This window comes from Trichomycterus rosablanca, chromosome 3, assembly GCF_030014385.1.
Source record: "Trichomycterus rosablanca isolate fTriRos1 chromosome 3, fTriRos1.hap1, whole genome shotgun sequence".
NCBI classification, from domain to species: Eukaryota; Metazoa; Chordata; class Actinopteri; order Siluriformes; family Trichomycteridae; genus Trichomycterus; species Trichomycterus rosablanca.
In genome coordinates, this window is record NC_085990.1 from 10,460,223 (window position 1) to 10,472,918 (window position 12,696).

Consider the following 12,696-nt stretch of genomic DNA (forward strand, 5'->3'; position numbering starts at 1 on the left):
AAAGTAATGTATTTTCTTATATATTATTAAAAATTTAATATACACATGTATAATATGTGTAATATATTTCATATTATTTATACATACAGGTAATTGCAAAAGTATGTGGACACCAGACCAGCTTGTTGGACCTATTGGTCCCATTTCAGAATCATCAGCGTTTGACATTCTAGTTCATTCCTAATCTTGTCTGTGAAGCTGACCACTGTAAATTTTACATACCTTACATTACTTATTCCTGTCTTTATGGCACAGAGAAGCATGTTTTTCCTACACCAGTTAACACTAGCTTTGGTTAAAAAACTGAACTTAATAGGAAGAAGGGATGTCCAGATATTTTATATGATATAGAGTATGTCTGGTGACTGGAGGTTTGTTTTTTACTGTTGTACTGGAAGTTAGAAGTTTACCTACCATTGTAATGAACATGTACTCATGGTAAAGTTTGGCTTCTTTTTGTTCATTTGTATGCACTTATTTGTGGGATTTAAAACCAAACAAAACCAGAACATAAAAATATAAAATGTTCTATAATTTGTGCACATTTCTTTTCCCAATGTAATTATTTCCCATCCACCATCTGCATCTTTTTACTGACTCTTACCGGATTTTACAATGAGCACTGTCGCCTCACAGCAAGAAGGTCCTGGGTTCAATCCCCAGGTGGGGCGGTCCGGGTCTTTTCTGTGTGGAGTTTGCAAGTTCTCCCCGTGTCTGCATGGGTTTCCTCCGGGAGCTCCGGTTTCCCAAAAACATGCAACTGTGGTGAACTGGAGATACAAACTTGTCCATGACTGTTTTTGATATAACCTTGTGAACTGATTCATCTTGTGTAATGAGTAACTACCGTTTCTGTCATGTCATTTTCATGTAACCGAAGGGTGTAAAACGTGACATTAAAATCCAAATAAATAAACAATGAGCTTTAAGATGTACAGAGTAGCATGATATGCTCTTTGTGTTTTTCCACCACTCATCGTGGATGCAGAAGCAGTTTCACTTTCTCAGACATAGCCAATTGTGTCTACAGTGCCTGACCTGGCCAGGGGCACCACTAAGACTTGAACCTAGTTCCCAGCATTGGTGGGCTAGGCACCACCTGAGTGTCCTGCACATGGACATTAAATATGGTAAACGTTGTAAATAAATTGTAGAACAAATGTTAATATTGAATAATATTGAATTGACAGAATCAACAAAACATGGGATTTGACCAGCATGTCTTGTTATTTCTTTGATTTCTGTAACTGTTCCTTTTATGTGACTTCCATGCGTTTATTGTGGGCTGAATAAACAGATTGATCATTTCAACAGCAATGTGAATGAATTGAAATAACATTTGGTATAAAGCTCTGATATATGTTAAGAATTAATCATTTTTCATCTGAAATGTGGCATTGCAGGACAGCTACATTGGGGATCTCATTTGGAATTGCCTTTCTAATTCTCTCCATGATTCTCTTCATCTGCTTTGTGGGCCATTTCTTGGTAAGCATTGATTCAGAGTTTAATCATGATGTCTTATTTACATTTCTGGCATTTGGGTACTTCCTAATTCTGAAGTTCAGGTCTTTCAGCCAAATCTGGTGCTAACAAAGGGGTAAAATCATTTATCAAAAACAGTCTGTGAAAAGAACTTTAAAGTCATGGTTTGATGGCTTTTGTGTGGACAAACGTCAGTGGCCTGCACAGATTGACCTCATCCCTGTCAACACCTTTGGGATAAACTGAAATACTGATTGCAGGCCAGGCCCTTTCATCCAGACCCTGATGCTGTAATAAGGGTTATCCTGTAGCAATGTCTGTCCTACAAAGGATGTATGGCAGTGTTAGGCTAAGGTCTGTCCCAGCAATGTCACAGACAATTAAAATATACAGAGCAATTTCTTTTTCCTCCTGTCATATTTTTCATGCTAGGAGGCAGAACTGGCAATTCAGCAACTGCTTACACTGTTTATGCATTATTCAAGAACAAAACAGCTACATTTGTCTCACTGCCAACACACAGTGGGCTCCAAAACTTTAAAATGATGTAGTCCAGGTACAGTGTCTGATTATTCACTTTTTTAAGATGCTGAAATTAATTCAGAACTAATTCAGATGGATTTGAGGGTTTGACAAACAGCTAGCACATTACCGCTGGGTTCCAGAAAGCAAGTCCCAAATGGTGCAATCAGTGGTTCAGGCATCTACTTATGGACATGATTGACTTTGTCTGAGGGAGAACGGGGGATGGCTGAGGCCTGGCAATGGGTTGGCATCTTGTCTGGGGTGTGTTACTGCATTGCACTTAGCTTAGTAGACCACTGCACCACCCAAGCACCTGGACTAGTAATCAAAAGATCGCTGGTTCAAGATACACCAATGCCAGACAGTATACTGTCACAGTACTGTAAGTTGCTTTGGATAAAGGCGTCTGCTAAATGCCGAAAACCTAAATGTACATGTACTGTATATGTGCATATGACAAATAAAGGTGTTCTATTCTATTATATATACCGATCAACCATAGCATTAAAACCACCTCCTTGTTTCTACACTCACTGTCTATTTTATTAGCTCCACTTACCATATAGGAGCACTGTGTAGTTCTACAATTACTGACTGTAGTCCATCTGTTTCTCTGCATGCTTTGTTAGCCCCCTTTTGTGCTGTTCTTCAATGGTCAGGACTCTCACAGGACCACCACAGAGCAGGTATTATTTAGGTAGTGGATCATTCTCAGCACTGCAGTGATACTGACATGGTGGTGGTGTGTTAGTGTGTGTTGTGCTGGTATGAGTGGATCAGACACAGCAGCGCTGATGGAGTTTTTAAACACCTCACTGTCATTGCTGGACTGAGAATAGTCCACCAACCAAAAAATATATCCGGCCAACAGCGCCACGTGGGCAGCATCCTGTGATCACTGATGAAGCCACGGTCCTTAGCTAGCATGGGTATTGTGCATGCGCCAGAGGGACTAATCTGTCAAAAAAAGGGAAAAAAAGAGGTTGAAAAACTAAGCCTTTGAGCACACAGAGTATATTAATTATTCACAACAATTTCTGGATGGATATTAAATTTGCCTGGACAAGACCTGTCCTAGTTTCAGTCTCTCCTCTTTAAGCTACAATTCCCACGACACTTTTTAGCTTTGTTTCTAATGTTTACTGTGAGTTTTACCTGTTTCTCATTAATATTGTTTAAATATTTAATTCATTATTTCTTCTTGTTTAGTGCAGATGGTTGTTGTGTTTATACCATCAATTGCTGCCTTTCTAATCCTTTCTAATTCAGTTTTGTATCTGTATGTGTGTTCTTTAGTTCTCTAGCTTCTGTGTACTTTGTTGATTTGAACCTGCCGTCTGTGCCTTTAATCATAGATTAGAATTTGCCTGTGATAACAGTGTTTGCATGTGATATGACCCTCACACCAGACTGTAATTACGATTTTTTTATGTAATAAACATGTAGCACTTATTTAAACTCGCCTCTCATTACAAGAAAACATTACTTATTTTATCATTATTTATATACAGGGACCATTTAACAGCAATGTTAAGTTTAATTACCCTTAAGGAACATTTTCCCAGAGAAATGCTCTACATTTACTAACCATTTGTTATTTAAATAGCCTCAGTAAGCATAATGTGTGAATGAAGAATGAGTGTTTACATATTTACATATTTGTATGCAGAACCATACAGTGCTTTTATCATCTTTCAAAGTGCAGAGGATAGTGAAGGAATCATTACGCACACAATTTTAAAAAGACGTTAGACATTGTTTTTTTAATGTATTTTTTATGCATTTTCTCCTCTTTATCAACTTTTTGTGTATCCAATTACAAACTGCATTATGCTTCCTCTCTACTGATGCCAATCCCCGTCCTGATTGAGGAGAGCATAACTGACACACTCTCCCTCCGACACGTGTGCAGTAGCCAACTGCATCTTTTCACCCACACGAAGCGAGTTCATATCAGCTTTGTGTATAAAGAGACACTCCCTGATCAACGCATTATCCCTCGACTCCGTGCAGGCACCATCTATCAGAGGTCGCAACTGCATCAGTCATGAGAAGTCCTGATCCGGCTCCCACCCCGTATGAACAGCCAATCATTGTTCATGTTGGTGCCCAGCGCAGCCGGGTGGGTTTCGAACCGATGAGTTCGAAATGTCAACTCTGGTGTGCTAGCGTGTTTTACCGTTGCGCCACCTGAGTGCCTAATGTTGTTAATGTTGGAACCCACATTTGTAAAAGCTTTAGCAGTTTTACTCTGCCTTTGTTGATGCTTAGGTTTAATTATTATTTTCCAAATACTAATAATTACCATTATAATTATCCAAACTTAATTAAAGCAGCAATGCCTTCAACTCAACACTTGTTTTATCTTGATCCTAAATCCTAGATAAGGTAAGATATCTCTAGATGTTGTTTGAAGCCAGCTTAAATAGATGCTTAAATAAGGTAAATGATATAAAGGTAAAACAAACTGCCCTTAAGCACTTATGCTTAATTAAAGTAAATTATGTAAACACAAAAGCTACAAATAATAATAATAAAGTGTCTGGTGTCAGAGACAGTGTAGAAATATTGCATAGAACAGTTATTTAACAGTTATATATTGCACAAAATGTGTGTACAGTCACAGTGTACAGTTATATATTGTATGTGTACAGTAACAATTAAGACATTATTGCACTTAAATGAATCTCTCTGCTCATCTCATTTCAGGACTTCATCCCCCAGCCATTTACTTTAACACTTTCTTTTGTATTTTGGATCACTGTCCAACTGCATAACTTTACTTTCATTAAGGATTTTCACATAGAGTAGAATTCATTTGTACCATAATAATCGAAAGTTGTGATAGTCCCATGCTTCTAGATTTCACCAAGCTACTTTTAAAAATATTCTGATTACCTCTGTATTACCTTCATTTACTTAGTCTTTATATTGCCAAAAGTCATTTCTGGAATGATATTTAAAGGAGTAGTTGGATATTTTATACCGTCACACAACGAAACAAGATTATATTAAAGAGAAATGAATTAAAAGACACTGAAGCAGTTTGATGTTTTACTAGTTAACTTGTGGTAACAGTTGTTTCTCTGCCTGTTTGTTTAGCATTGCAGTAAGACTGTATCAGCATCGTGGCTCTGGATCCTCCGATCCTCTGCCATTATCAGCAACAAGCCGTGGCCTCGTCTTACTCTGACCATGGCCACTACCACTCTCATCCTGGTAATGGCCATATTTAACATGGTATGTTGACCTACTAATAACAATAATATCTACCTCTTATATTCTCCTTATAATTTAATTTGAGTATAATTCAGGATTTTAGGACTTGCCTGTGTTGCAAAGCTTATAAAGCCATTGCCATCTAAACATTTAACAGTTAAAATTTTAAAGTCTGAAAACGTAGTTCTTTCCACAAGCTTCCTATATATATATATATATATATATATATATATATATATATTTTTTTTTTTTTTATATATATATATATATATATATATATATATATATACAGTGCCTTGCAAAAGTATTCAGCCCCCTTGAACTTTTCAACCTTTTGCCACATTTCAGGCTTTAAACATAAAGATATGAAATTGTAATTTTTTGTGAAGAATCAATAACAAGTGCGACACAATTGTGAAGTGGAACGAAATTTATTGGATATTTTAAACTTTTTTTAGAAATAAAAACCTGAAAAGTGGGGCGTGCAATATTATTCAGCCCCTTTACTTTCAGTGCAGCAAACTCACTCCAGAAGTTCAGTGAGGATCTCTGAATGATCCAATGTTGACCTAAATGACTGATGGTGATAAATAGAATCCACCTGTGTGTAATCAAGTCTCCGTATAAATGCACCTGCTCTGTGATAGTCTCAGAGTTCTGTTTAAAGCGCAGAGAGCATCATGAAGACCAAGAAACACACCAGGCAGGTCCGAGATACTGTTGTGGAGAAGTTTAAAGCTGAATTTGGATACAAAAAGATTTCCCAAACTTTAAACATCTCAAGGAGCACTGTGCAAGCGATCATATTGAAATGGAAGGAGTATCAGACCACTGCAAATCTACCAAGACCCGGCCGTCCCTCTAAACTTTCAGCTCAAACAAGGAGAAGACTGATCAGAGATGCAGCCAAGAGGCCCATGATCACTCTGAATGAACTGCAGAGATCTACAGCTGAGGTGGGAGAATCTGTCCATAGGACAACAATCAGTCGTACACTGCACAAATCTGGCCTTTATGGAAGAGTGGCAAGAAGAAAGCCATTTCTCAAGATATCTATAAAAAGTCACCTGGGAGACACACCAAGCATGTGGAAGAAGGTGCTCTGGTCAGATGAAACCAAAATCGAACTTTTTGGCCACAACGCAAAACGTTATGTTTGGCATAAAAGCAACACAGCTCATCACCCTGAACACACCATCCCCACTGTCAAACATGGTGGTGGCAGCATCATGGTTTGGGCCTGCTTTTCTTCAGCAGGGACAGGGAAGATGGTTAAAATTGATGGGAAGATGGATGGAGCCAAATACAGGACCATTCTGGAAGAAAACCTGTTGCAGTCTGCAAAAGACCTGAGACTGGGATGGAGATTTATCTTCCAACAAGACAATGATCCAAAACATAAAGCAAAATCTACAATGGAATGGTTCACAAATAAACGTATCCAGGTGTTAAAATGGCCAAGTCAAAGTCCAGACCTGAATCCCATCGAGAATCTGTGGAAAGAGCTGAAAACTGCTGTTCACAAACGCTCTCCATCCAACCTCACTGAGCTCGAACTGTTTTGCAAGGAAGAATGGGCAAAAATTTCAGTATCTCGATGTGCAAAACTGATAGAGACATACCCCAAGCGACTTGCAGCTGTAATCGCAGCAAAAGGTGGCGCTACAAAGTATTAACGCAAGGGGGCTGAATAATATTGCACGCCCCACTTTTCAGTTTTTTATTTCTAAAAAAAGTTTAAAATATCCAATAAATTTCGTTCCACTTCACGATTGTGTCCCACTTGTTGTTGATTCTTCACAAAAAATTACAATTTCATATCTTTATGTTTAAAGCCTGAAATGTGGCAAAAGGTTGAAAAGTTCAAGGGGGCTGAATACTTTTGCAAGGCACTGTATATATACAGTATATATTTTCTTAATGCATTTTCTTCCATTTTTTTCCCGCCTTTTTAACGCGTCCAATTGCCCAATTGCATCATGCTTCCTCTCCACTAATGCCGACCCCCGCTCTGATTTGAAGAGAACGTAGCTAACCCATGCCCCCTCCGACATGTGGGCAGCAGCCGTATGCATTTTGTCACCCACACTATGCGAGTGCATATATGCGAATCAGCCTTGTGTCCGGAGAGACACACCCTGATCTGCACTTTTTCCCCGCCTCTGTGCAGGTGCCATCAATCAGCCAGCAGAGGTCATAGTGCATCAGTTACGAGGAGTCCCTATCCGGCTTAATACCCCACCCCTATCTGAACAACAGGCCAATCGTTGTTCATGTGACCGCTCAGCCAAGCCGGCTGGCAGAGCTGAGATTCGATACCATGTATTCAAGATCCCAGCTCTATTGCGCTAGATTGTGTTTTTACTGCTGCACCACCTTTTAAATTTAAATCTTTACCATAAAACACGGTGTGATCTGATATCACGATGTATAATGAATTATTAAAAATCCACCCTTGTCCTCAGGGTTGACATGCTGATAGGTCTTTTTATGAATAGAAAGTGATTCAAGCAAAGCAGCACAGCACAGTCTGTGGATTAACTTGTCAAAGCAGCTACTAGGAAAATGGGAATCTAAAAAGAATAAAACCTTGTAATGAAAGAAAGACTCTAATAATGTGTCCCTCTGCAACAATGTGCCCTTCGCCTGTTGTAAAAAGTTGAGCTTTGACATTTATTTGAAAGGAACATTTTAATTTTAGCATCTTTTTAAGAAGTGTGATTTTTACATGCTATAATAACCAAGTAAAAATATCACAACCTTACAATATTACAGCGTCAAATCAAAGTGGCTTTGTTCTAATAAAATTATCTTCTGATTCATTCAAGCTACATTTAGCTACACAGCCAAGCTTAATTTTAGCCTGTAGACTTTACATTATATGGCCACCCTTCATATTTATTGAGTGTAGGTGTTAAAGCTGAACCTATAATAGTAAAAAGTTAATCAATTATTTATAATAAATTAGATGGTTTCAGCTTCAAGGCATCAGTGAGAGATTATTTTCTGTTTCAGCATGACTTGTGGACATCTTGTCCAACATCAGTGCCTAAAAGGGGCAAAACTTGTCCCAGACGCACTCCAAACATGAGAATTTGGAACGTGATGTCCAACAAGCTTATGGTCAGTTGTCCACATGCTTTTAGCCATAAAGTATACACGATCAGCCATAACATTAAAACCACCTCCTTGTTTCTACACACATTGTCCATTTTATCAGCTCCACTTACCATATAGAAGCACTTTGTAATTCTACGATTACTGACTGTAGTCCATCTGTTTCTGCATGCTTTGTTAGCCCCCTTTTATGCTGTTCTTTAATGGCCAGGACCCCCACAGGAACACCACAGAGCAGGTATTATTTAGGTGGTGGATCATTCTCAGCAATGCAGTGACACTGACATGGTGGTGGTGTGTTAGTGTGTGTTGTGCTGGTATGAGTGGATCAGACACAGCAATGCTGATGAAGTTTTTAAACACCTCACAGTCACTGCTGGACTGAGAATAGTCCACCAACCAAAAATATCCAGCCAACAGTGCCCCGTAGGCAGCGTCCTGTGACCACTGATGAAGGTCTGGAAGATGACCAACTCAAACAGCAGCAATAGATGAGAGATCGTCTCTGACTTTACATCTACAAGGTGGACCAACTAGGTAGGAGTGTTTAATAGAGTGGACAGTGAGTGGACACAGTGTTTAAAAACTTCAGCAGTGCTGCTGTATCTGATCCACTCTTACCAGCACAACACACACTAACACACCACCACCATGTCATTGTCACTGCAGTGCTGAAAATCATCCACCACCTAAATAATACCTGCTCTGTGGTGGTCCTGACCATTGACGAACAGGGTGAAAGCAGTCAAAAGTATGTAGAGAAATAGAAGGACTACAGTCAGTAATTGTAGAACTACAAAGTGCTTCTATATGGTAAGTGGAGCTGATAAAATGGACAGTGAGTGTAGAAACAAGGAGGTGGTTTTAATGTTATGGCTGATCGGTGTAAATGTCAATTATTAAAGTCAAGCAGTCACTTTAAAGTTTTAATAGAAACACTATGTCATGATCTAATCAAATTACAAAAATGTTGAGAAAAAGACGTATATGCAGACAAATATTACAGTCTGTAAATGCTTCCAAAGCCATCTCTAGGATTCAAGGACTACACTGAACTGTGGTGAGAGCCATTAACATTAAATGAAGGAACAGTGGGGAGTCTGGAAGGACTCCCCAGACTAGGACTCCACAGTAAATTCACTGTGGAGATCTCAAATGAAACATCTAAGCTCCAAATGTACGCTATATAGCACAAACTACAGTATATGGATGCCTGAACATGAGCTTGTTGGACATCCAATTTTAAAACCATGGAAATTAATCCAATAACCATTCCACATGTGCACACATCCAGCTGTGTTTGTACCTGTAATTTTTTTGTGTATTGCCTCTTGTGTATATAATAGCATCTGAATGATTATATTCATACATTGTATTGATTTTTAATCTTAGATTTACAGTAACTCTAAAAGCAATGCATGTTAGTGTTTAATGTTAGTAAATTAATTTGTTCTGTATTTTAAAGAGCACAGATTATCCACCATGACAAACTTTGACAACTTTACTAGTGTAACCATCAGACATGTGGTTAATGCAGTATGTTTATTCTACCCCCCACTCTTTTTTCAGTTCTTTTTGGAGGACGACGTGACACCTCAGCTCCCGCTTTATAATATTTCCAATGAAACTCTATTTTACTTTGACGGGCAGCCGGTAGCTTTACTGGAGGGTGACAATTTCTATCTTCCTGTGAGTATACTGCATCAGGCATGAAGAGCAATAAGTCCTTACTGCCATCTCAATCAGATTTCTGGTATATCATATTTCATAGATTATGTAAATGTGACTTTATTTGAAGAACATTGTATTTTTGTTGTCTAGAGAATAAGTAAAGGGTTTATGATACATCTCAATTCACTCATAAAGGATGTGATGTGTTGTGCCAGTTTCTAGATTTCTCTTGTTTCTGTATATGCTTTTGGTTTCCAAATAATTTAAACACTTTTTTTGTCACATTGTTCTTTCATAATTTACTTGTACACTTATTTAGTGAGCTTTACACCTCACAATCTGCAATTGAAAAATAGAAGCCGTGGGCCGCTCAGGTGGCGCAGCGGTAAAAACACATGCTGTAACCAGAGCTGGGATCTCGAATCGTATCGAGTCTTAGCTCTGCCTGCCGGATATTAAAGCCGGATAGGGACTCTCTCATAACTAAAGAGTGCTGTCAGGGTGTGTCTCTCCGTACACAGTGCTGATCGGCATTGCACTCGTCAAAGTGTAGGTGACATGATGCATACGGCTGCTGCCCACGTGTCGGAGGGTTGGCTTTGTTCTCCTCAATCAGGGAGAAAAAGGGGAGAAAAAAAAGAAAAGAAAAATAGAAGCCGTTGCACCTCTGGTTTCTATGTGACCAATACAACTGCTAAGATACAAATTTTGGTGCAGATGTTTCTTTTTTGGCAGCCTTTAACAATTTACGGCATGCTTGACTGTGGACAGTGTCACCCATCATACAGCAGATTTCCATTACTGATTTACCTATTTTGGTGGTTTTTGAATTACTTACATCCTGCCAAATTTCCCATGTGTTTAAGGTGATATTTTAAGTTTTCTGTAGATTGGTGAGTAGCACTGTCGCCTCACAGCAAGAAGGTCCTGGGTTTGATCCACTGGTGGGGCGGTCTGGGTCCTTTCTGTGTGGAGTTTGCATGTTCTCCCTGTGTCTGTGTGGGTTTCCTCCGGGAGCTCTGGTTTCCTCCCACAGTCCAAAGACGTGCAGTCAGGTAAATTGGAGATACAAAATTGTCCATGACTGTGTTTGATATAACCTTGTGAACCGATGAATCTTGTGTATGGGGTAACTACCGTTTCTGTCATGAATGTAACCAAAGTGTAAAACATGACATTAAAATCCTAATAAATAAATAAATGCACAACACTGTCAATGATAGATCATCAGTCACTCAAATAAAAGGAAGTGTACCTGTTAATAATCAAGTAGGTCTGTTATATTTTTCTTTGTATAATAGAAAGAGTCGGTGGCACATGTTTGCACATTTTTTACTCCATCTGGCCCCCAACAAGAAAAATGTGGACTCCCCTGTATTAAACTATGTGTTGCTCTTCTGTTGCAGTATTTCATCTACAGCTGCATCCTGGGTCTGATCTCCTGCTCTGTGTTTCTGAGGATCAACTATGAGCTAAAGATGCTCATCATGCTGATGGCCGTCATGTCCTACAACGTCATCATTCTTCATACCCACGCCTCACTGCTTGATGAATACAGCAAGTTTCTCTATAAAGATGAGGTCCTGGACAGGTGAGCACGCTAAAGCTCAAATCAAATCACTTTATTGTCACGTCACATTAACACAGGTGTGAAAGGTGAGTGAAATGCTTAGGTGCTCAGTCACACATTGCAGTACACATTAATTACAAAAATATACACATATACACATATACCCACATATACACATATACACATATATACACTAAGCTTAATGTGTTAAATATGTTATTTGATAACATTTGGAGGGTGCGTGTCTATTACATGCACATACGGTCATTATTTCTGTCAGAGATGTAAACTTTAGTTGACTAAGAAATGACAACAATGCAAAATCTCCAATTTTGCACTTGGGTGGTGCAGTGGTCTAATGCTCTAGCCTACCACAGCTGAGATCTCAAGCTCTTAAGTTTCACACACGCACAACTAGCAGTGCCAGAGGTAAGGGATTGGTTGAATTCACTGCTGCTGAACAGTCTAGTCAAGGCGCCTGACTGGTGATGGATGATCTGGAGGGCACAGCATGTTTCTGTCTCTCTCTACAAGACTCCACCACTGGCAGGTGAAAATATGTGGACGTCGACTGTGCGCTTGTCGGAAAGGACATATGATACATTTCCCACCATGTTTGACCGCTGGTATTGTGTACTATGTATTAGAAAAGTCTGTATTATTTTCTCCACACATACTAAACCCTTGTTGTCAAAAATACCCGGTTTTAATTTGTATGTCTGTTGAGCACTATCCCATTTGGGGATCAAATAGATTAAGGGAAACTATGTGGACAGTGATGTGGGGGTCACCCTCTACAGATCACCTCATCACAATACACTATATGGACAGAAGTATTGGAAAACCTGACTATGAACTTGTTGGTCATCCCATTCCAAAACCATCTGCATTTATATTGAATTGCTCCCTCTTTCTTTTGAAGATTTTATATCACCCCCCTCTGTGAAGCCTTTCTATGAGACTTTAGGATGTGTGTGGGAATTTGTGCCCATTCAGTCAATAGACTCAGTGAGGTCAGGATGGATGGAAAGGCCTGGCTTACAATCCAAGTTTAATTCATCCCAGAAATGTTCAGTCCCAGCAGCCCCGGTTCTGGACCGCTTTGCTTG

The 12,696-nt window shown here is 39.1% G+C and overlaps 1 protein-coding gene across 1 annotated transcript in view; it reads left to right on the plus strand.

Moving 5' to 3' along the window:
- adcy2a (adenylate cyclase 2a) overlaps window positions 1-12,696 on the plus strand; it is a 146,303-nt gene that overhangs the window by 118,808 nt on the left and 14,799 nt on the right. Inside the window, exons 15-18 of the mRNA XM_062991822.1 lie at window positions 1,404-1,488; window positions 5,113-5,250; window positions 9,916-10,035; window positions 11,424-11,608. Coding sequence (XP_062847892.1) covers window positions 1,404-1,488; window positions 5,113-5,250; window positions 9,916-10,035; window positions 11,424-11,608 — 528 coding nt within the window. The remainder of the gene's footprint in view (window positions 1-1,403; window positions 1,489-5,112; window positions 5,251-9,915; window positions 10,036-11,423; window positions 11,609-12,696) is intronic.